Source organism: Protomyctophum bolini, assembly GCF_963924005.1.
Source record: "Protomyctophum bolini genome assembly, chromosome: 7".
In the NCBI taxonomy this organism is placed as follows: domain Eukaryota; kingdom Metazoa; phylum Chordata; class Actinopteri; order Myctophiformes; family Myctophidae; genus Protomyctophum; species Protomyctophum bolini.
In genome coordinates this window covers 12,679,838-12,703,790 of record NC_137868.1, presented here as the reverse complement: position 1 = coordinate 12,703,790, position 23,953 = coordinate 12,679,838, and the positions used below count along the sequence as shown (strand labels likewise).

Below are 23,953 nucleotides of genomic sequence, written 5' to 3'. Positions count from 1 at the left end.
AAATGGAAATTGCGGAAATTGCGGAAATGCGGAAATGGTAATTGCGGAAATTGCGGAAATGGTGGAAATGGAAATTGCGGAAATTGAAATTGAGGAAATTGCGGAAATGGAAATTGCGGAAAATGCGGAAATGGTAATTGCGGAAATTGCGGAAATTGCTCTTCACTTATAGCTATCTATTTTCAGGTAGATTGTTTTATTTTATTCAGTTAGCCATATCACTACTCATTTTTTTTCATGAAAAAGGTCATAGCTGGGTAATCTATTTTCAGGCAAATTGTGTTTATTGTATTTTATTTTACTCAGCCATAACAATTTATTTTCTGTTAACCAACTTGCTGGCTGGCAGGCAGGCAGACAGCTACTCATAGACAGGCAGACAGACAGACAGCTACCCATGGAGAATTGGACAGGCAGGCAGTCAGACAGCTACTCATAGACAGGCAGACAGACAGCTAGGCTACTCATGGAGAATTGGACAGGCAGGCAGACATACTCATGGACAATTGGACAGGCAGGAAGGCAGACAGCTACTCATAGACAGACAGACAGCTACTCATGGACAATTGGACAGGCAGGAAGGCAGACAGCTACTCATAGACAGACAGACAGCTACTCATAGACAATTGGGCAGGCAGGCAGACAGCTACTCATAGACAGACAGACAGCTACTCATGGACTATTGGACAGGCAGGAAGGCAGACAGCTACTCATAGACAGGCAGACAGACAGCTACTCATGGACAATTAGGCAGGCAGGCAGACAGCTACTCATAGACAGGCAGACAGACAGCTACTCATGGACAATTAGGCAGGCAGGCAGACAGCTACTCAGACAGGCAGACAGACAGCTACTCATGGACAATTGGACAGGCAGACAGGCAGACAGACAGACAGCTACTCATAGACAGGCAGGCAGACAGCTACTCATAGACAGGCAGACAGTAAGACAGCTACTCATTGACAGACAGACAAATAACTACTCATGGACAGACAGACAGACAGACAGGCAGGCAGGCAGGCAGGCAGGCAAAGAGCTACTCATGTTATGTTATGATGTTATTATAACAGCTACTCATGTTATGTGCAATAATTTGTGCAGTTATGAAAACAGCTCTTTGTGTTTATGCAAGAAAATGTAACACATTTATTTATTTACATATTGTGTGCATGCACATTGTAGGCTACTTTGATACATTTTGCGAAAATAAAGCAATTGAAAGAGAGAAGTTATTAAGTATCATTAATGTCGTAATTTTATCTACTGGCCCCTGGCCCCTTGCCATTTTTGTAATGTGGCCCACAGGTAAATCTATTTGAGTATCCCTGCTGTAGAGTAGACAGTAGTGTGAGATGCTATCAGATTTCAGATATAAAATCGGGTAGTGTATTGCCACCTATGACCCTAAAGTCAGGTGGTGCCCACGTCCATGTTGGTTTTGGTGCCCACTTGATCCCCCCCCCCCCCCCCCCCCCGGCGCGCGCGCACATAAGCGATCACAAGGCGCCGCCGCCAAGGCGGGGATAATAATAAAAACAGTTACCATAACAACAGCAGCTACATACCTCTCCTCCTTCTCATTGCACTGTCTGCTGCAATGCATCACTCTATTCCTCCTCCCACATCCACCTCCCACCACCCCCACAGGCTGATCAGCGCTTCCAGTGGTCCACTACTCCATGTAGCCGCGTCTAGGCTATAGTTTCACGTCTCAGTCACCTTATCCAAAATGGAATATATCATGGATCTTGAACATGTATTTTTCAAAGCGCGTCTGCATCTTTAACAGCGAAAGAGGGTGTTTCTTTTGTTGTTCGAAAACAAAAATTCAAGCCACGCTTTTGCCCCAGGCTGCAGCAGAGGTTGGTGCCGATGTGACGGAAAGGACCTATCTGACTTGGAAAAGGAATTACCCGAACCCCTTAACCATTTAGAGTAATGGGATTTGGGACAAGCGATACCACAAAGAAGAACATAATTGAGATAAAAGGATTTCTTAACAAGATTTTAGCCTACACGTTGGATCAGGAGGTTACATCTTTGGAAAACTCAAATTATTGACAAAAACGGAACACATAATTTTATATAGGCAACCAAAAAGTGCCAAGCTGACAACCAATTGATTTAATTGGGCTAGGTCCCTGCACACAGAGCGCGTTTTCGACGTTTCTCCATCGGTTTTCCGAAAAACGCGTCAGTGTGCAACCACCTTTAATAGTGTCCGGATTTTTAGTGTGTCCGAGTTGATTGCTTTCTTATTGGTAATGGTGTTACACATAGGCACCTGTCCTCTGGAACGCATAATTTCATATTTCACATTTAAATACTTTCTAGAACATTGATTATCTACTGTCTACTGCCTATGCCATTTCCCCCTTCTGATTAATAGCATTTCGGACCAATGGTATAGGCCTATAGGCAAGGCTATAATAATAAAGTCTACCATGCGCGGGGTCTAAAAGCTAACACCGATATGGCGTAACCTCCGATTGTGCGAGATAGGCATATAATGTAAATAAATCAAATATCGTTTTCATCTCAAACCAGCTGTAAAATCATCTCAACATCTACAAGAGACCGTCCCTAGATCACGGCATGCCATATCAAGAGGTAGGCTACATATAGCTTCTGTTATAGAAATTATAATGTTGGTATATTGGTCATTATCTTTCTAGCCTTAATTTCCCCTCTTTTGCCCATGCATGTCATAGTTGATTCTGAAGTAAGGACATTAAACTGCGTTACAGAATGCATCCAAGTTGATATATCACTGAGTTTGAATTGTAGGCTACTTCACTCAACTCAAACTGCAGCACCTTTGATTATTAGATTATAATTTATTGTGCACAGATTACACCAGATCCTTTGACATTATACTCAGTCTCATAAATTCAAGAATATAACCCTATGTCTTCCACAAGCTGTAATTTTGAATCATCAATAGTGCCATTGATTCACTGCCTGCCTGTAACTCAAGATAGGTACTGCATAAAACTAAGGGTGTGTCACTATAGCACCTTCTCTGGTGGTGGATTATAAATTGTTTAACAAATGCAGAAAGAAATCTGAAGCCCTGTGTGGTGCGATCCAGACCAGTGGTAATAGACACTTAGAAGAACAGAGCACACAGATTCCCAAAGCGGAAAGCATCTGAATTAGGGGGTCTCTCTGTCCGAGTTGAGTGGGAGTGTCACCACTCACCACCGACCTGCCACATTGCTGGTGTAAAACACTTGATAAGCATGGCAGCCACACCTGAGCTCTGCTGATGTGGTGTGCTGGACTACTTTTGGCAAGTGAACACCTTGTTTTCATAAAGTAAGAGCAAGAGAAAGCGGAGGTGATAATCTGACAGCTATAGTGACCTGAGTGTCATCAACAGCAGACTTGAAGAAAGAACAGACCTCCTCCGTGACTTCACATTCCTTCTAAAATGAAAGAAAGGGCTTTTTCTGTGCTTCCTCTTTTTGCTCTCACACACATCTTACAAACTAGTTGCACACACACACCTGAGACACATGCACAGACCTCGCCTCATGTCTGTCTCTGCATTTTCCTCAGCATGAAAGTGTGACTGTGAATGTGTGAGAGGGTGCCAGAGAGCGTGTGTGTTCCAGCAGCATTGAGTACGGCCAATCCTTCTCCCCAGCGAGGATGTCTGAAGTCATGCTGCTGCTGCTACATCTGACCATTCTGGTGCTGCAAGGTGAGTGGGGCAGTGGGTTTGTTAGGGGTTGCTTTGTAATTGTGTGTGTGTGTGTGTGTGTGTGTGTGTGTGTGTGTGTGTGTGTGTGTGCGTGTGGGCGTGCGTGCGTGCGTGTGCGCGTGCGTGCGTGTGACTTGAATCCCCTGTATTCCCCGAATGTTCATCTATAACGGGAATGTTGGCAATGCACATGATATAATCAACATCTTTCAAGCAAAAAACATATAGCCATATATCTTGCATTCTTTTGCATTTTAGCCAGTGTGGAGAAGCTTAGCATGAACAACAGCCTTGAGTAATGGGTTCTTGTTTGAAATTCCAAGCCAGTAACATGGTATCTATTCCTGCTAGGCATGCAAGCGTACATGGATGTTGAAGACACATTTGTAAGGTTTACATGAATTGCTGTATGTTGTCTGTCATCATGAAGTCCACTATGCATTAAGTTCAAAGGTGGTATGCATCGTTGATTCATTTTTTATTTCAAGGATAGTGTGTGTGTGTGTGTGTGTGTGTGTGTGTGTGTGTGTGTGTGTGTGTGTGTGTGCGCGCGCGCGCGTACATGGACTTCAAATCCATATTTTTCACCATCCATCTCCATCCTGCTCAGATATTAGATCTACTAAATCAGAGCAGCAATCACATGCACTTTAAAATCCATAGTGTCAATTTGACTGAGAGTGTAAAAATGGATCTGTAAGGGTCAATTTGTACACTCAGAGTTAAATTGAGATTTGAGATTTTACAGTGTGGGCATACTGTAAGTGCTCCTGCCTTTGCTCCTCATATGACATGCCATAAACCATCCCAATCACTGGACTGAGTCACCAGTCCAGTGCAGAGCCTCATAAAACCGAGTGTGGTCAATTGAGAGCCATGGTGAAGGCAGCCGCATGCCCGCATCGACACTTCCACATCATAGAAGCATCTTTGATTAAGGCATTAAGGCAGCAAATGGTGGAAAACACAAATTGCTGAGAAAAGTGTGCACATCCACTTCACTGTCCGTTTGAATGCAACACTAGAATACTCTAGACACTAAAACAACACTCTAAACAATAAATATTCAGTAAAAATAACACATCTACAAGCTCCTATTCACAATGTAACAGTGTTGTGAGCTTGGATATCAGCTATTTTCTCCTAAGAGATTTGGTGTAGAGGGGAAAAAAGGGGGGTCAAGGATATAACCCTGAGGGACCCCGGTCAATGAAGTACAGTATATAGGCCCTAGGGTATAAGTGGTTAATTACTGTATGTATCAATACCGTATACAGTGCTTGTACAAGCCTCTCTTGTAAGCCTCTCTCTGTCATCAGGTTGTATAATGGATGGATCTATATTGGTGGGTGGTTACTATAGCAGCAGGTGTTCCAAACAAAGGCATTCTAGTCTGATGTCCTCCATCTTTTGAGTGGGCTCCGATCTCAAAAGGAATGTGAATGCACAGATGATCTTTCAATCATGCCCCAATTGTGGTTATTGTAAGAGACTCTGCTAAGTGGCCTTGTGATTAGAGTGTCCGCCCTCAGACTGAGAGGTCAGGGTTTGACCCCTCGCCGGGTCATAACAAAGACTGCCCTGCTTGGCACTCAGCATAAAGGGTTGGATTGAGGTACGTCCCTGCGACATACACTGCGATATACACTTGTACATCAATCTGCCTCACGCTACAGAAACAGGCTCCTGCCCTATGGGCCTCATGGCTCGGCAAGGCTTACAAACAAAGCAAGACTCTGCAGAGGTAGGGTCTAATGCCATTTAACTTAGACATTTAACTCTATCAATTTGATTGTCAGATCTAATAAATTGCCACAAAGGGGATGTATTGTACGTCACGAATGCACTTTAGAGTCGTGATCTAATTGCATGCCATTGCTGCATGTCCCTTATTCACTAATTCTTTCTGCTATTCTCTGCACGTGCACATGCACGCACGCACGCACACACACTAAAATGGAAGACTGGGTATTTCATTCTCTTAGCAGACCTTGTATTGAACGGTGCTTTCCTCGAACTGTGCATATTCTACAAACTGTTAATAAGATGTTCAATCAATCAACACACGCACACACACACACACACACACACACACACAAACATTTGCCTTGTTCCTCCAGCTGTGGCACAGAGGATAGAATGTCCATTGTTCCTTGTAGCTAATGGAGGGTGGGAATTAAATTATGTAAATAGGGCTTTGAAGACCTCCAGCCCAGTGTACAAATTATGTCAATCTGCACTGTGGTCAAAGGAACAACCAAAATACAGCTCTGTGAATTGTTCAGGAAGAGACAGAATCCGAAAGAAAGAAAGATTGGAAGTAGGAAAGAAACAATTAGGGAAATAAATAAAGAACGGAATACAGTGTCACTCTCTAGAATAAATATATATTGTCAAGCAAAAAGTGTGAATGTAATGTAATGATGTTATGCACATAGTAAAGAGCTTTAGATTAAAGGCAGTATAGAAATGCGAACCATTTTCAATGTCATTCTTTAATCATTCAACATGAAAAATGTGATTTGATTACTGAACACAAATTACTATTCACTCTATTCTACAGTAGCCTATAGTTGCATAAGAAGGACAGGAGAGTGCTTCTTAAAGTCCAGATTAAATGGATAGGCAGGTAGAACCTAATGTTCAAGTGGGCAAAGAAAGGAATCCAAATAAAGGAAGATAATGCCACTTCATTTGGGAAAATAAATACCTACACTGTCTATTCAAGAAGACCCAGACTGTTGAGATGTAAAATAAAAGTGTAAAAGATGACAATTCCCATTTGGAGCTCAGAGTCAACAAATCCCCAAGCTCGTTGTTGCTACTGCTGTCACTATACTAGACAGCTGTTCTGGATGTGACAGCTTTGTGGAGTAAAATGGAACAGACCTACTGTACTCACTCCAATGGAAAGTTCCTTGTTCGCTTTCTGTCAGGGGAAACCAGATTGTGTGTGTGTGTGTGTGTGTGTGTGTGTGTGTGTGTGTGTGTGTGTGTGTGTGTGTGTGTGAGAGTGTGTGTGTGTGTGTGTGTGTGTGTGTGTGTGTGTGTGTGTGTGTGTGTGTGTGTGTGTGTGTGTGTGTGTGTGGGTACTTGTCTGTCCTGTATGTGCGTGCGTGTACATGCATGTGTCACTACACAGGTGGCAATCCCAGCATGGAAACGGATTTCGTCCTCATCTGTCTCAGTTGGTTTAAGCAAACAACCTGATCTGTATGTTCCTAGGCATCTGAGTTAGCTAACCCGGTTGGGATGGGTTATCTTTTTGTGTAGCTTAGTTTATAAATATATATATATATAATATACAGTATATATAATATATATATATTTTGCTGTGGCAATAGCAAATATGAGGGATTAGTCCACCACCCGGCACCATCAGTAAAATCTACTAATCTGCAGTTTGTGGAATTGCATTCATTGTCATCCACAGATTAAGCAATGGATTTGAATATTGTACTCTGTGTGTTGTGAACACTATAGTGAGAATGGTTGCAGATTGGTGGATCTTTGTAGTCTGCAGACTGTGCACTGTGGATGTCTATTCATCTGTCCATAACCTCTTTCTTTCTCGTGCCTTCACCTGTCCTGTCTACTCAATCAGCTGCATATTTGCTGCCTATGCGGAAATCTTTGCCTTGCCACCTGTCTTGTATTGCTTGACACTTGTGTATACTGTAATGCTACAGTGTTTTGGTATCATGTTTCTCGCCATCCCTCCTTCTCTCTCTCTCTCTCCAATGTGCCATTCAATTTGGCTTGAAGCAACAATGCACACTCCCATAGTCTCTTTTGCTATATGGCATTCCTATTTGCCATTTGTTGGATGAGCTGTCCGTCACACATGTGGCTGTGTAATGGGTGTCTCCTCTCCTCTGTCTGTTTTCCAGATCCCACTTCCCTCTCTGTGAGCAGTCAATATACCAGCCATTTCAAACCCTTACATAGGTGTTTATATGCATGGAATATCCAAGTTCCTGTTTCAATTTATCTGTGCCTTTTTATATTTACTCAATTTTCTCTTTCTAACTCCATAACCTCTGTGTTTTGCTCTCTTCATGTAGTGTAACTTGATGTGATGATGGGAATGTCTTGTAGTTGTAACTAAACCTAGTTTTTGCAAATAATTCCAAGAGTTTGTTTTTAAATGCTTAATTGAGTTATGAGATGTAGAGACATTTTTTTAACAATTTGGACTGTAGGCCTACGTTGTAAAATCACGTAATTACTTTCTAAGAATGAATGTACATTCTTGTGAATGTCTCGGAAGTCTCTAAAAGTAATACTTTGAATTGTTTGCAAATCCTGCTTGCCTAAGAGCTGTTGTGTTGTGTTCTTAAATTTCTCCTCTGCTCTACCCTTCCTTTGTTTTCTCTTCTCCTCCAGTGCATCAGAAACCTGCCTCTCCCCATGCTTTAGTAGAAATAGTAGTTATAATAGAAAGGCTATGCTAACTAAGTCTATCCTTCTTTCTCTTCTTTCACTCCTAGAACTTCCTTAAGTCATATTTACTTCATCGCACGGTAGTGTCACTCAACCAAAAATAAGCCAAATTAACTTGGAAATCTGTTGGTTTCAGTAAGCATAGTAGTAGTATATGTTAGAAGTAATTTCTCTCTCCTCGTCTGCCCCCCCCCCCCTCTTTTCTGGAGTGCAGCAGAGGTTCTGTTTTTATGTTCAATTTTAATATGCTGCAATACTTGCATCCCAGCGAGTTCTGTAAAGGAAAAGATTACTGCAAAATGATGTGTAGTCTTTATCAATCTCAGCCAAACTACGGATGATTTTTCAAAGCCACCGCTGACCAGTTCTGCCATGTGTTTCCTGCCCCTCCCCTCCCCTCACCCCACCCTACCCTACCCCAACATGCCCCCTCCCGTTCTCATGAATCAAATCAAAAGCGTCCACAGAGGACAAAGTTGAAAATAGCACAGGATCATTGGTTGAGATCGATGCTGAGGCCTCAGTGGGAACAGCAGAGTGCAGTGTGAGAGAGAAACTCTTGGAGTTACAGGTGTGTTTCTCTATGGCCGATGAGCAGTTATGTGTCATGATGATGATGATGCTGATGGCATATATAGACTCCAGCTTCTATATATGAATTAAGCTCAGTTTCTGGAGGAAACACATACTGCAAGGAAATGTAGAAGAGTATTGCTCAATGCAATCTGTTTATTTCCCCTCAGTTTCTCAAGTGAACAAAACAAATCATCTAAAACACCCCAAAAGCAAAAATGAAAGAGAATGAGGTGAAAGTCAAAACAAACAATATCATGAAATGAGTGGAAATAAAACAAAATAAACGCTATGCCCTGTTCCATAAAACAAGCATGTTATGGCCCATGGGATTAAGCACGCAAATAATTACAACAATTAGCATTGTTTTGTCCAATTGATTGTTTGCCTGCAAGTAATATGTTATTGGAAAACACAAGAGCTTTTCTTATCAGCATTTTTCTCAAGCCACGGTTAAATAAAAAAACAATAAATATTACATAGTCATATTTGTCAGGTGAAACAAACACTGGCTCCGTTGTGCATCTTTCCTGCTCTCCAGTTTGCTCATAACATTAGGCGGTGTTATCAGGCGCTCCGCTGAGTCCGCTCCGTTGCGGTGTTTATATGTTTATGGTTGAGAGTGTGGTCTGGGCATTATAGATTTGCAGACTTACGCCGTGCCCGTGTCATAGCTTAGGAGGCAGCCAATCATGACTAGGTCGCGACTACGCGATTGGCTGGTGGCGTTTAGGCGCTCCCATTGGCTTAGGCAGCGTTTTGGCGGCATGGGGGGCGACTCCCATTGATGACTAGGTCACTATTAAAAACAGGCCTGTTGTATGTCAGGTTTCACCTGACAAAAAGAAGGATGATGACCATTGACCACCTAAAAGATTATTGTAGAAATAGAGGAAAACCAAAATGGCAGTTTTCTAACTACATCTTGCCCATCCTCGTCATACTTTAGTTCACCTGTGCCATGGTGCCTGCGTGGAAGTTGACTCGGACACAGAGGCCGTGGCCAAAGGAGGCTTCAAGATGGGCTGTATCTCCTGTAAGAAGAGGGGAGAGGTGCCTGCGACCGCCACTGTTGACTGGTTCTTCAAGGCTGTAGATGAGAAAGAGTACACTCATGTGAGTATAGCTTATTTCTCAAGACAGAGTGTGTTTAGTAGTGTGTAGGGGTTGGATCTGATATGAATCAAGACTTGCTTCTGTTGTCTCTCTTCTTATAACTATAAAACAGAATGCATACAACTCAAAATAAAACAACATTTAAATAATATTTAGTATATACTATATACTATATATATTTACACACACACATGCAGGGCCAAATTAGCCATTAGACTGGTGGGCCTGGGGTCAAGGGGCCCTTCAGGGAAACTGGACCGCGTGGTACTGGGATGCCCTGACAAGGGCTTCTGGGGCCCTTCATTGGATCTTAAAAAAGATGATAAGAAAAAGCAAAAAAGTAATAGCGTCTCCAAAAAATATCACCCCAGGGGCCATCGTGGGGGTTACTCCGTCTCTGCACACACACGTCAAATGTAAATGAATGCTTGCTGATACATCCAATACGTAGATAATTCCTTGGTAGGTAGTAAACTCAGCTGACTCATGCCCATGTGTATTTCAACCAATTACATGACACAAAAACACAACTCATAACAGGAGCCACTTATATACACAGCTAAGTGGACAAGAGTTTCATCGTCTCCTCTTCCCTTTGGGCCAAACAACTGCCATGCATTTATCATGAAGAGAGTGCAGCACCATGCATCTTTCATGGCAGGCTCTTTTCCTCTGTGTTAGTGGGAAAACCTTCTCATTGCCTTGGCTAAGTGCAGTGGAAGTCTTCCCCCTGCAAAGCAAGGAGTCCATTATGTCCATTAAGTGGATGAGAGAGAGGTCTCATTGGTGTCAGTGAGATTCCATTAATTTAGCAGGCGTGGTCAGGTCTGGAGCCTTGACCAGTGCTGGGTGAGTCACCAGGAAGGATAAATGACTGGTGGGGTTGGGGGAGGTGGTTGTTGTTGATGGCTGTTTTTCCTGTTCTTTTAATGTGGAAACTGAAACGTAAACTGCCATTTCAGATTGAGGCTGGATAGAGCGTGTGTGTTGACACCTTATACAATCGCTGTGAAACATGCTGAAAAACATCCTGACACCCAAGTGAAAGCATGTGAAAACAAACATGGCCTACACAAGCCTTTATCACACGTAGAGACAAATAGAATAAATAGCCAGAAATGGATGAGCTATGTGCTCTTCCACACTCCGGGAAAAGCAACACCAGCTGTGTGACTGTACTGAAACAAAACCCAAGGACAGGTGGAGATTAGATCCTTGACCCAAGATACCCAAGATATTGACACAGAGAGCACAGAGGTCACCAGGCAGGCAGGCAGTTAGCAATGGCATGATTCAGGCACCCATCAGTAAAGATGATGATGCAGTGTTCACACCAAGGGAACAAATGGTATGTTTTCAGCTACCGTAAATGTAACACAGTTATTCTAGGTGTTTTAAGAGGTGTTTAATCCGCAGGATTTAGTTTAGCTTGTTGCCTTGTTTTATTTTGGATTCTCCTTTAGTTGGAAATGTGTTTGCGGTGAGATACTGCAAATGCATGCAGCCGTATCACATCCATGTTTAATGAAATGGCTCTACTGCATAATTAAATCAGAGCTAATCCCACAGTGCCACGTTGGGTACTGATACACTACAAGGTCCAACATGTTTAGTCACTCTAGTTGAGTAGATGGTAGGCCCTATCATCTAATAAACTAAAACGACTAAACATATTAGACTTTGTAGTCTAATATTTACTTACTTACCGTGAAGACCAGGTAGGTTATAATATATAAAGAAACTTGAGATATAGGGCAGTAGGCTTCGAACCAAACTGAATAAACATAATGAAATTCTTCTCCATTCTTTCTGGTAGATTTACAGCTATGCGGACAAGGACGGTGAAATCATGGATGAACGTTTCTACGAGCGTCTGGCCTGGAATGGTAGCAAGAAGACCGACGACCTACAGGACGGCTCCATCTACATCCTCAACGTCACCTTCAATGACACAGGAACCTACCGCTGCCTGTTCAATCGCATCCTCAATTTCGGGACCTATGAGTACTTTTTCAATGCCACCAAGGTCGTCAAACTCAGAGTGGTGCCAGAAAGTAAGCATTTGGGTGCCGGGATATTATTAGAAAAAGAAAAAGAAAAACACACACACACACACACACACACACACACACACACACACACACACAGACACTTCGTTATGTCATGTGTCTGTGTGAGTAAAATACTGCGAGTGCGTTAACAATGTCTTGGAAAGACATTTAACGGTATCTCCCACTTCCCAGAGCCAAATATTGACAACAAATGAACTGAAGGTAAACTGTGTGTAGGATTCAGGAATATCCTCATTTCTGCACTCAAGATGGGAATGCTGTATGTATGTACAGTATGTATGTATTTTTGGAATACAGTATTAACTGGATAATAAAAAACCAAGGGCACAGAAGGGAATATGATTATGAGAGGTTCCTGAAGTCATAAAGTAAATTCAGAAATGAAGGAATACCCAATTAGAACGCTTTCTTAGCACTGATGTGGCATGGTCATTAATGAATCCACCCGCTAAGAAGTGTGGACCTTTACTGACTGTAGTATGCTGCTAATATTCTAAAGTAAAGATTGTCAACAACAATTAAATAGTGACATTTCAAGTAGAACACTGTCCCCTTGTGGCCACGCAAAAAGAGATTTGATATGAAGCAACATGCTGGAGAACTTTACCAAATTATGAGCCATTCTATGAAAAATGTATACCAAGCCAGCCTTCAGCCTTGTTTGTTGTAGAAATGTAATTATTTAATCTTAATTATTTATTTCTGCTACTTACCGTGTTTGGCTCATCTTTCTCTCTCTCTCTCTCTCTCTCTCTCTCTCTCTCTCTCTGTACAGGCACCCGGAGCGTGGCATCCATCTTTTCTGAGGTCATGATGTACGTCACCATCATTGGGCTGCAATTTTGGCTTTTAGTGGAGATGATTTACTGCTACAAAAAGATATCAGCAGCAGGAGAGGAAGCCTTAAGAGAGAGCGCGTAAGTGGCACATTTAAACGCAGCACTGACATGTACTACATACCGTACATACACAAAACATGCAAATCACTCACATTCTGATACAGACACGCAAGGCCAGTACATTTCCAGATCACGCCTGGGCCGTCCAAATCATGGGTCACCCATCTTTCAATCTGCATGCCTCTATATCGATCTTTAAAAAAAAGTATTCTATTTTCCTTTCTCTGCTGAAATTACTTCACAGGCCTATTCATACTAAGGTGACCATTGAAACGTACAGGAAGACGTCACGCCGCGGTGGTAAGCGACTCACCGCTTGGTGATGTGTTTGGTCCGACATACTAACAGTCCAACAGGCATTGGTCCGACACCCTACCCCAAACCCTAACCTAACCCTAACCTCACAGGGAAGCCATGGGTGAGTTTTAACTGGCAACGCATGTCGAGAGCCACGGGTGAGTCTTAACCGGCCACGCATGTGTCTGTTGCATGTCGGACTGGTAGTACGTCAGACCAACATAGGCGCCCACCCCCAAACACATCTCTCTGTTTTTACTAAACACCGTTTTGGGAAGCTCGCATCACCAGACTTTCCACCTCGGAGGAAAGTCTGTGTTCCTAAATCTCCCATGTGATCCGGTCTAGGCGTTTTTAGACCGGATGATGAAAACTAAAAAAATAAACCTCAGTGTTGCTTTGTTTTGCTTCACATCCACATCAAGGCTTTTATTGACTAGGCCCGAAAATTATGATGCTGGGAATTATTTTGGGTAATTCTGATTCCAGTTTGAGGGTTTCCGGCTTGATGACTAAAAACAAGACTACAGCATGACGTAACTTATCATCCGCTCCCGATCGGATCATAAACCCGAAATGGTATGCCTCCCAGGCTACCGTTTGGATGGTCACCTTATCACCTAAATCTGGAGTATGAATAGGCCTTAATGCTACTTCTATTCACTGACTCACTGGTTCTCAAAGTGGGGTCCAGGGAGCACCTCCTTGGGTCCTAATTTTATACTTTGTCTATTCGCAAACAGCGATCTACAAGCTTGTAGATCTATTTTATAATCATTTTGAAAAATTATGGGAAAACTGTCTGGCACAACATATTTTCAGGTGGGGGTCTGCAGCCAAATACATTGTATATATCAATTTAGGGGTCTTTGACATGAGAATGTTTGAGAACCACTGATTTTCTCAGTTTCATACTTTATAGATATTCCTCCTATGTACCTTTCTTCCCTCAACCTTTCTCTCTCTCTCAGGGCGGAGTATTTAGCTATAGCATCGGAGAGTAAAGATAATTGCGCAGGTGTGCAGGTGGCAGAATAGCCCTGGTAGGTGTGGATTCTCAGTATGCAATTTCTTCTCTTTTTAGATTTGTCTCTTGGCTGTACTTTATCTCGTTTATGTTGTGGATACTGTAATGTTTACTTACTGGACATAACACATTTTACACTTTTAAAAGTTTGGTGTGACCGCACCCATAGTGTAGTAAAATGTGATTATTATTTAGACAGTCAGTTTCAGTTTTTAACATTCTTGCAGATCGAAACGGGGTTCTAAAAGTTTGAGGAGCGTCACATCTCCATCATCACTGCCACTCACTTCCGACAACTCTCTTCTCAACGATGGGGAAAGATGAGGACCACGCAGGACACAAACTCCGCTCACAGATTTTCTTCTGCAAAAGAGATGGGAAGGATTTAATTGTATTCCATTCTCGGTCACAGAATGGAACATAATTGGCTGTTGTTCAACAGGCGAGAAAGAGAGAGCTGTATATACAGTAGTTGTGTACACATCAACACATACAGTATGTTGATTATAACATGCATTGCATATTCACCACTTGCATTGTTTTTAGGTAGTTTCACTTCAGTTTGGTTAATTTGTTGTCAGTGTCATAATTTTTCATCACACACAATATATTGCAAAGAACATTTCAACCTTCTCGTTAGTCTTAATCAAGAAATTAATCAACATTAGATGATTACATCGCCGGAAACTACAAAGATAATGCACATTGAGATTAGCGACAAGCAGGTCCATTTTTTCAATGAGCACTGCAGTGGTTAATTACGCAAGTCATGATTGTATGCATCAAGGTGTCGTCAGGTCTGGTTTAACGGCATCTGTCTACGAAGCACGACTGTCTACCAAAATGTTACTGTAGCCTTCCTCTCTGGGATCAAACTGACACAAAACAAGGTGTTTTGTGTTCACACAGTCAGTCACATACATCGTTATTTAATCACAGAAGTTGACATTTAGCTTGTCATTCCTTCAAACTAGACCAAACAATTTTCCCAACAGAGTTGTACCTGTTTTTCATTCATTCAAGATCTATTTATTCTCAACTAAACGTTTTTATTTTATTTTAATTTGCAGTCCGACATTGGTACAGAGAAGTGACTTGCATAGTTATTAACTCAACAAGCTCAAACATTGCAATAGAATAATGCTACGAGATTGTATTTTTCTTCATAGCTAAAAGAAAAGAAAAAAAAAGTAAGAATGCTTTTGCAAACTCTCAAACAACTACCGAAATGTTTTGCTCAGCCAATATGAATAACTTTCACACATCCTGCTTCAGAAGCAAAACATAGGAGCTGCAGTCAGCGTGCGACTTCCTGTGACATTTGAAAAGACAATACTTACCGCTAACCACAACCCTGTGTGCCACTTGATATCATGTTCACTCAAGACCAAAAATGAAGCTTTAATTATGTATGTGGGGGCATGGAAATGAAGCAGTATAATGTGGCTTAACCTTCCTACAGGTGTCTGTCTTAGAAAATAAGGGCTATAATGGGGACCAATACCACAAACCTGTCCAGTGTTCTTCCTACAGGAAAGCCTATGGAAGTGACATGCTCTTTTTATTAGGCAACTATGCAAAATTAATAGCGCTGCATACATTAACACGTCAGCCCCTACTACTGCGTTGCAATTAACTACATAAAAATAGTTACCTAATTAATTAAGCATGACAGGGGCATACTGTACCTCCTTGGTACAGTATGACTATGTGCCATTTGTAACAACTACTAATGAAATACAGATTATAAAATAGTCATGGCAAATTAATTTGCAATTATAGATATTTCTGTGAGCCATCAGTTTATATATATTTTTAAAGATATATTTGCCTTTATTGATAGATTTTACAGTAGTTAGACAGGAAAGGGGAGAGAGATGGAAGGATGCGGGAAATACACGCAGCAAAGGTCGTCAGGATCGGGACTCGACCCACGACGCGCTGTCAGGCTGGATTACCAGCCTATGGTGCCTGGACCGCTCGGCCAGCCCAGGCCTGTGAACTACATGAAGTAGCGGTAGTTAAGAGATGCAGTAGTATTGACTGAGGAGTTAACATTAATTAATTTGTCCCTACAGACCTGTATGGAACATGGGAAAGCTTTACATAAAACCTTTACTACCTTTTCTAAGTGACATTACACTACTCCAGTTCCTTGGCAGGCAACTCTTTACACTTGACTAGATAGCAAAATATAACACTGCCTACACTTGCATGCCTTCTGTCTTTTTGTATGTTTAGCAGCTAAATGCCTGCTTTTTGGGAGCATACACAAGCTGTCTAGTCTTACTCTATAATATCATAAACCTGCTGACCAAGGAAGGATGCTCTTGATCACACTCTGGATTAAGACTTTAAGAGTGTACTAAATGCCTAATCATGGAGGGCCCCAGCCACATTTTGAAATTTAACAATATCTAATATACCCACCTGTACATAGAAAAGGAATTCTGAAACAAATGGCAGACCATATCAGACCAAATCATGTCTAACAAGTTTTACAATGAGTTATCAGACAAAACAATCTTATCAAATGGTTATCTGTGGCCTAATCTGGTGCATAAAATTGGTTTGATAAATATTGCTCTTGACAACAGCCTACCTTGTCCACATGATTTTCTTCAGCAAAGCATACCTCCAGTTTTCTCTAAGTCTAAATGTGTGGAGATGATTCTTGCTAAAATGCGATTAAAAATAAATAAAGTCATGGGAATATAATTTTTGGTTATCAGTCCTAATCCTTGCATCAATTGTCATAACCTAGTCAGATTAATTTGCCCGAATAAGTTTCAGCTATACATTTGTGTGTATGTGTGTGTATTTGTTTACAATATCCTTGCACTTAAAATAAATGTTACCTCCATCATCAGCGTGACGACAGTGACGGTTACACATGCAATCAATACGCGAGAGAGGGTCAAACTGGGATTATACATTTTTTAAAGCCTGCTCTATGTGTATAACCAGACAGTTGGCCATACAGTATGTTCACTACTCGCATGCTCACAGTTCAACAATGGGACAAAACACTCTGACAATATCGGTGAACAAGGACAGCAGCATGGCCTGGGACCAGAGGAAGGCCTCAGTAGCACTGTGGTGGGGTGGGATGTCAGTTTCATTCTAATGACGATGAAACCGATATGCTGTAGCATCACTGCTGGGCATATCGGTGGACACCTTGTACTCGGCTGTTTTTGAGGGGCGCTAGCCCCTCCTATATACACAGCTTTTGTCCCCACAATTTGTCTCAATATTTGCCATGACAATGAAAGGAGAAATTAGGTCAAATGTCCACCAAATATGACGTAAACTTTTGGCAAACACTTCACACGGGTGCGTTTTTTATATACATAATTGAACCCAAGAACAATAATACTCAATAACTAAATTGGATCAATGGCATTTCCTGAAAAGTTACATTTCTGGACATACGTTTCTGACTGACAATATGCAAGCAGAGGTGTGTGTGTGTGTGTGTGTGTGTGTGTGTGTGTGTGTGGGAACGCCATCTCTCACGTACCTAACAGGCCAATTTGAAAAAGATGTGGGGCAGAGGTTTACAGAAGGACAGATGTGAGTCACAGGAGTGAAAACAATAATCCCTCGCTATCAGCCTTCCTGGAAATAATGATTATGAAACACTCAATGAGAACAGAATATTTCTTTAAATACCACTAAATAAAGACAATGCACAGATCCTTTGCGTGCCCTTACTTATGTCAGTCACATGCACAAACACAAAAACAAAACTCATGGAATAACGAGGAATCGTTGATAATTTAGGACTTTTCATTTCTCTCCACAGCTTTGTGTACAATAAATTCTTTAGATGACATTCTCTCCCCATCTCCCATGCATCTCTTAATCCCATCTTCCCTAACCTCCCTCCCGCCCGCCCACCAACCCACCCCCCCCACAATAAATATTACATCCTGTCATTAACCACGACTGGCCGTGCACAGCAGGGCCTACGTGCTTCCATAGCTGTTATTTAGTGCACAGGAGACGAGAGAGAGAGAGAGAGAGAGGAGAAGATGAGAGAGGGAGCACACAGAGGAAGGGGAGGGGGTTGAAAGATGAGAAGAGCGCCGACGTACAAAAGACATGTTTTAAGATGATGGCAGAGTAGGATGGACAGTAGGATGGACAGCATGGAGGGAATGGGTAGAAAGTGAATAGTTTTACAACACAGGAGTGTAGCAAAAGACAGCGGGAATAGGTTAGAAAATAAAGACGATACAAAATGAAGAGAACCAATAAAAAATATATATAATTAAAAATTATATACGAAATGGGCGAGGTCAGCTGAAATTTACACAAACAGAATACTGTAAAAAGTAGTTTCCCTTTTGTTCCTTCAACCAAGCCTTAAGTTGGTCCTTTTTCTGTCATTCTTTGTACTTTCATCTCAAAAACACCAGCCTGGCTGGACCACAAAGTAGTTATTGCATCTATATCGTTATTGCATCTACAGTCCTACCTGGTCAAGTCTACAGTAACCCTGAACAGTTCAAGTCTTGCTCCAGTCCAAGGTAGGAGTGAGTGACCAAATATGCAACAGAAATCTCCATAATAAACAGACAAAAAAAAAGAAAAACACACAACTCATAATAAAAATCACAATATGTAATGTAACATTTGAGGATGTAACGTCAAGGACCTTTCCTCATGCGCACGCATGTCCGACAAGTCCATACTCACGTCTTCTTTATTTTATCTTGCTGCCCTCTATATTTACACACACGCACGCGCACACACACACACACACACACACACACACAATGTATTATTATCATTATATTCTACATTACTTGAAACATTCAAAAAGTACTAGAATCACCGAATTGTCCGTATTGCTATGCCCAATATGATTCAGAGAATTCACATATAGCTCTTTTCTTGGTCCAACAGCAAAACAGAGCACAAAAAGCCCAAATGCCTTCTTGTGAAAAGGACATTATTTTGCTATTTGAAAGTTCAAAAAGTCATTTGGTAATAAATACTGCAGCGGTCCGAGGCAACACCCACCAGCAGCTCGCTGTCCCGATGAACTCAGTCAGACTGACATTGAAATGATGAAATGAAAAGTTTTAAATTAAAAGAAAAGGCTATTGCAGAAGTCCCCCTTCATCCACTTGTCCTGCATTGTAAGCCTAATTTATACTTTGCTTGACCGACTGTGTTGCTGGCAGACAATACAGAAAATGCTTTGTGGACAGACAATTCATTATACTGCAAGACAAAATAAATGTTGTGGTATCAGACCATTCCTCATCACTATCAAAGGCCATTATGAGAGCAAAGAACCCCAACTATTCCTCTATAAGGACCGAGCAAAAGTCTAGCACCAGCACAGGCCAGCTTGCCATAAAAAACAAAACAAAAAAACTTCTATTATGGCTACTACATAATGGAACACAGAGTGAGTGGGATATGGATATGGAGTGTGATTGATTTTTTTAAATAAACACAATCGAACCCCCTTATACACACAGAAGATGCAGCATCTTTGATGGGGATCAAGTCAAGGAACAAATCCCCATGGAGAGAAATGAGGGAGGGACGAGGAAAGAGAGGGATCACTGGGAGACTCCTGTTCCCCATCAGGCACTCTCTATTCCACCGCTACTGTTTGTGGTGGTCTCTCTCATCAGACCCTTTGCAGAGTCAGACTTCATCAGCAGGCTTGAGATCAAGGCCACGAGTATCTTATGTTCCCAGGACTAGGAGGACCGACCTCGACCTCCAACTTCCAAGAATCACTGTGCCCTTTCCCTTCCCTGCTGAGCCGCTCCATTTCGGAAACACTCTCAGAGGCAAAAAAGGAGCGTCCATTTTGAAATCAGTGGTCTGTCACTGCCCAATGAGAGTACTGAAATGCAGTTGGCTTGAGTTCAATTCACCCTGAAATGCAGCTGGCCTTTTTTTATATGTCCCTTGGATGAAGGGTGGGGTGAAGTGGTTTGTTGGAGTGAATGGCCCTGTAGCCTTTTGTTTTATACAGTACTCACTGGCTGAGATCCCCAGCTGCAGCTATATGTTATTGCTGAAGTCCTGAGAGCTTCCAGTCTGAATGTTTGCGAACTTTGCGATAGTTTATTTTATTTATTTTTTATTGGCAGATGGCCAACGCCACCGCTTCAAGTCTCTCAGGCCAGGAGAGATATGGGTAACATAGTTCCAGCACGTCACTTCCTGTTTTCGATGTGGACAGACCTAACCTGACACGTTCCACCCCCTCGTGCCATCACAGCCATCCTCCCACGTCACTCCGCAGGCTCTATTTTTAGGCAGGGCTCTTCTAAGGCCAGGCTGTGAGGGGGAGGTGCTGTGAGGAGGGGAAAGGCTCAGGACTCGGTCAGGGATTCTGCCGGGGGTTCTGTGGGGAGGTCCTGCTGCGCCTCGGGAATGACAATGCCATGGTGGAGCTTCTCTAAAGACTGTTTCATCTTTGTGAGAGAGAGATACAGGAAGGGGAGAGAGAGGGGGGGAGAGACAAAGAAATACAGTGAAGTCTCTCAAGTTTCAACTTGCGCGCCACATAGCGCGCCACCGAGTGACGCGCTATGAGCTTGTTGGTCTGCTATTTTTGAAAAATCGTAAAAATGCAGCACAAATCTTTGAATATATATTCTTTCAGAGCTAATTTTTTTTTAATTCCGACGTCAGGCCTAAATAGGTTAACAATGCTTATTGGTTAATTGAGAACATCCTGCTGCAGTGCCTTTGACCACACAGTGCTACAGATGGTGGTACGGATGGCCCACACAGTGCTACAGATGGTGGTACGGATGGCCCACACAGCACGTCAACCAAGGTGAGCTTCCCTGTGAGCGGTGTGTAGCCACGGCAGAGCGGAACAAGGCACTCACCACCGCAGCCACAATCTGTTCACGCAGCTGCAGTCAGACAGGCTAGACATTTCTTCGTATCAAAAGCCACGTCAACTCTATAGAACAGGCTGAAGAACGACATGGTGACAGAGTGCTAATCCGTGCCGCCATGTCCGTCTTGGTTACATACTGTGTAGGGCTGTCACACAGGCATTATCACTTTATGTATGACTATGAATAGACTCCATTGCTTCTGCACTGGCACCATCATTTATGTAGTGCAAGTTACAAGTTTCATATCTGCTGCTAGTGTTATCAAATATGAGTGACAATCGTAAACGATACAACGCCACCTCCCTGACAATATTGCAGAGACAGTTTTTGGACAACGATGATATTAAGATGTTCCAATGTTATTATCCATAGAGAGCATACCTATTTACACGCACCTCGACAGTGGGTGCAGGGCCAATAAGGCAATCATGGAAGGAGGTAAAGAATTACTTTATTGACAGGTCAGTATATGACTGACCTGACAAAGATCTACTGAGATCGAAACGTTGTCGTTTATTCAATAAAGTAATTATCCATAGAGAAAAACGTCCATGACCCAGGGGATGAACGAGTGACGTCAGGACTTCTAGGTGAAATTACACCGTGGCCTTTGCTCGTGTGGAAATGGGGAATACCACTCACAATGTTTGATTGACAATGTTAATAATGATTTTTTTTCAGACCTCCAGTTCTAGAAAACACAGAATGGGGGGACTTTTTTATTATTTCCACACAACAGCTCAAAAGAGTAAAATGTTGAAAATGAGTGGTGTGCTCACATGTATAACGCCAGGGCTCCACCGGGCGCGTTTGGGCGCGTTGCGTCTCCGTCGCGTGTGTCAAAAAACGAACCGGTTCAATTTTAATGGTGACGGAGACGCGACGCAACGCGGGCAGTGGAGCCACCCTTCATTGATAAAAAAGGGAACATTCTGTGACGGTGACGCGCCCGGTGGAGCCCTGGCGTAACACTCACCTGGTCCAGCAGTGAGACAGAGGACTGGAGGATCTGCTGCCACTTGTTGAGTTGAGCCTGATGGAACTGTCTCTGTAGTTGTAAGACCTGGGCCCACTCCCCTGCTGTCTGGGGCAGAGGACTGACAGCAGTGGTAGAAAAAGTAATTAAGTAAGCCTTGGCGAGCCACGAGGCCCATAGGGAGGGGCCTATCTCCTGTTTCTGTAGCGTGAGGCAGCTTGATGTACAAGTACACCCCCTTGAGGCCTTGACATGACACTAGTATATAGCAAAAAGTACTCACATGTTTTACTTAAAGATGGAGTGCCACAATTTTTCATGTGTCTATGAGGTGACAGTACTTCATTAGACACCCTGGAGTCGTTTTTATGTGCAATGATATATTCACTTTGTATTTAGGGTTTCTTCCTGGAGGCTGAACCCTTGACAGTCAAACGGGCCAATGAAATAAACAGTAATATAGTGACATCACACTATCAGCCCCTCCCCTTTTATCATACAACTACAGATGTGGGTGAGTCTTAAGTTCAGGTATACTTAATGAACTGGTGGGCGTGCCCACATAACATTTTAACTAATACTGTACACTTTTTTGAAAAAAAGACCTGATGATCATGTTTTAGGGTGGAAAAAAATCGCGGCACTCCATCTTTAAGTAAAAGTGTCAATACTGAATCATATAATGGAGGCTGGATAGACGAAAATACTGAAACTTAGAAACACCCCGGAATTCAAAATAGACTTGAGTAAAAGTGCAAAACTATTGGTATCAAAATGTACTTCAAATACAAACGAAAAGGTGACCATGCACCTTGGACAAATGTTGGGGTTGGGGTGGGAGTTGTGGGTCAGAGTATGAAGTAAAATCAAAATGCTTTTGAGTTTACCTGTCGGCGACTGAATAGGAGTGCCATGTCTCCAGTGTATGAGCCGCTCTCTCCAGAGAATACAGCTTGTAGAACAGCAGCATATTGAGGGCAACCAGCACCACCAGACTTCACATGGACAGAAAAGAGAAGACGACAATGCTAAATTATGTGTGACAAGTCAAAAATGTAAATGTTAAAATAAATAATTAGGGGTAAGGAGTGAGCAGCGTAAAATGTCAAAAATACAAAAAAATAAACACTAAAATGCAGGTGTTGTACAATGGATGGAAACATTAGGAATGGATCAAAGTTCAGTGCCTTTTGGGAGGGAAATATTCATTCATTCATCAATCCACTCAGCACTTTTTCTGCTCATTCTGTTATGAATGGTTTGAGATGAATGTAGTTAATATCAAAGCCTCGCATACGGTACCTGATACAGATCCTACGCACATGAAGAAGGTAAGAGAGAGAAGAGAAAAGAGAGAGAAATGGCGAGGAAAGGCATTGAGCAGCGGTTAGTATGCAGAGGAGATATCCAACCATGTCTGAACAAGTACACATTCAGACGTGGATTAAAGCAAGACAGCAGGAAAGAAAATTCCTGGAAGATAATAATCTAGGAAGATCAGGAAGATTTTGAACTGGTTATATCAGAGTGGTGATTTAGGCTCAAACCACTAGAAATACGTTTGAAGGACATACGATAAACAATATATTAAATATAAAAAGAATGTTTTAAAATGCATGTTGTAGTTCCTTTAATAATTAATGGACAGACACACATGACTTCATTCCTGTCTGCAACATATTGTTGATCAGGACAAGGAAGAATATACACACAGAAGCACAAAAGGTACACACAAAATCACTTTCACTGCAAGATCATCAAAGCCAGTTGAGTCCAGCTTCCTCAGTTCGTCATATGTTCAACGTTTGAGAACCAAGTGAAAACTGCTTGATATTAGAGTTCTCAAACTCTGCCCGAACCCGGCCAGGCCTGACCCAACGGATCGGGCCTCAAATCTATGCTAATTAGTCGGGTCAGGCCGAACCTCTGGCCTGATCAGTTAGGGCCGGTCCTT

General features: G+C 42.2%; 2 protein-coding genes across 7 annotated transcripts in view; one reads left to right on the top strand and one right to left on the bottom strand.

The window, feature by feature from the left end:
* The first annotated feature begins 2,251 nt into the window (after positions 1-2,251).
* scn1ba (sodium channel, voltage-gated, type I, beta a) lies at positions 2,252-16,823 on the top strand. Of its 2 annotated transcripts, XM_080768950.1 has the most exons (7): positions 2,252-2,610; positions 3,562-3,706; positions 9,672-9,838; positions 11,655-11,892; positions 12,686-12,827; positions 14,078-14,149; positions 14,361-14,483. In XM_080768950.1, exons 2-6 carry the CDS (start codon positions 3,655-3,657, stop codon positions 14,142-14,144), a joined length of 666 nt encoding a protein of 221 aa, XP_080625076.1. In that variant the 5' UTR covers positions 2,252-2,610; positions 3,562-3,654; the 3' UTR covers positions 14,145-14,149; positions 14,361-14,483. The 2 variants fall into 2 exon arrangements, with proteins under 2 accessions (XP_080625076.1, XP_080625075.1); XM_080768949.1 differs by lacking the exon at positions 14,078-14,149 and having other exon boundaries at positions 14,361-16,823.
* Positions 16,824-18,054: 1,231 nt separating this feature from the next.
* Positions 18,055-23,953, bottom strand: part of gramd1a (GRAM domain containing 1A) — a 39,002-nt gene continuing 33,103 nt past the window's right edge. For all 5 annotated transcript variants that reach the window (XM_080769152.1, XM_080769154.1, XM_080769155.1 and 2 more), the window contains 3 exons: positions 22,887-22,994; positions 22,000-22,120; positions 18,055-20,585 (listed from right to left, as the gene is read on the bottom strand). In XM_080769152.1, coding sequence (XP_080625278.1) covers positions 20,484-20,585; positions 22,000-22,120; positions 22,887-22,994 — 331 coding nt within the window. In that variant the 3' untranslated portion in view covers positions 18,055-20,483. The remainder of the gene's footprint in view (positions 20,586-21,999; positions 22,121-22,886; positions 22,995-23,953) is intronic.

Excerpts from the sequence above, each read along its gene's own strand:
- scn1ba (XM_080768949.1), top strand. The coding sequence starts at position 3,655 with ATGTCTGAAGTCATGCTGCTGCTGCTACATCTGACCATTCTGGTGCTG. Across the intron at positions 9,839-11,654 it reads ATGAGAAAGAGTACACTCAT|ATTTACAGCTATGCGGACAA; the intron begins GTGAGTATAGCT and ends TCTTTCTGGTAG. Across the intron at positions 11,893-12,685 it reads ACTCAGAGTGGTGCCAGAAA|GCACCCGGAGCGTGGCATCC; the intron begins GTAAGCATTTGG and ends CTCTCTGTACAG.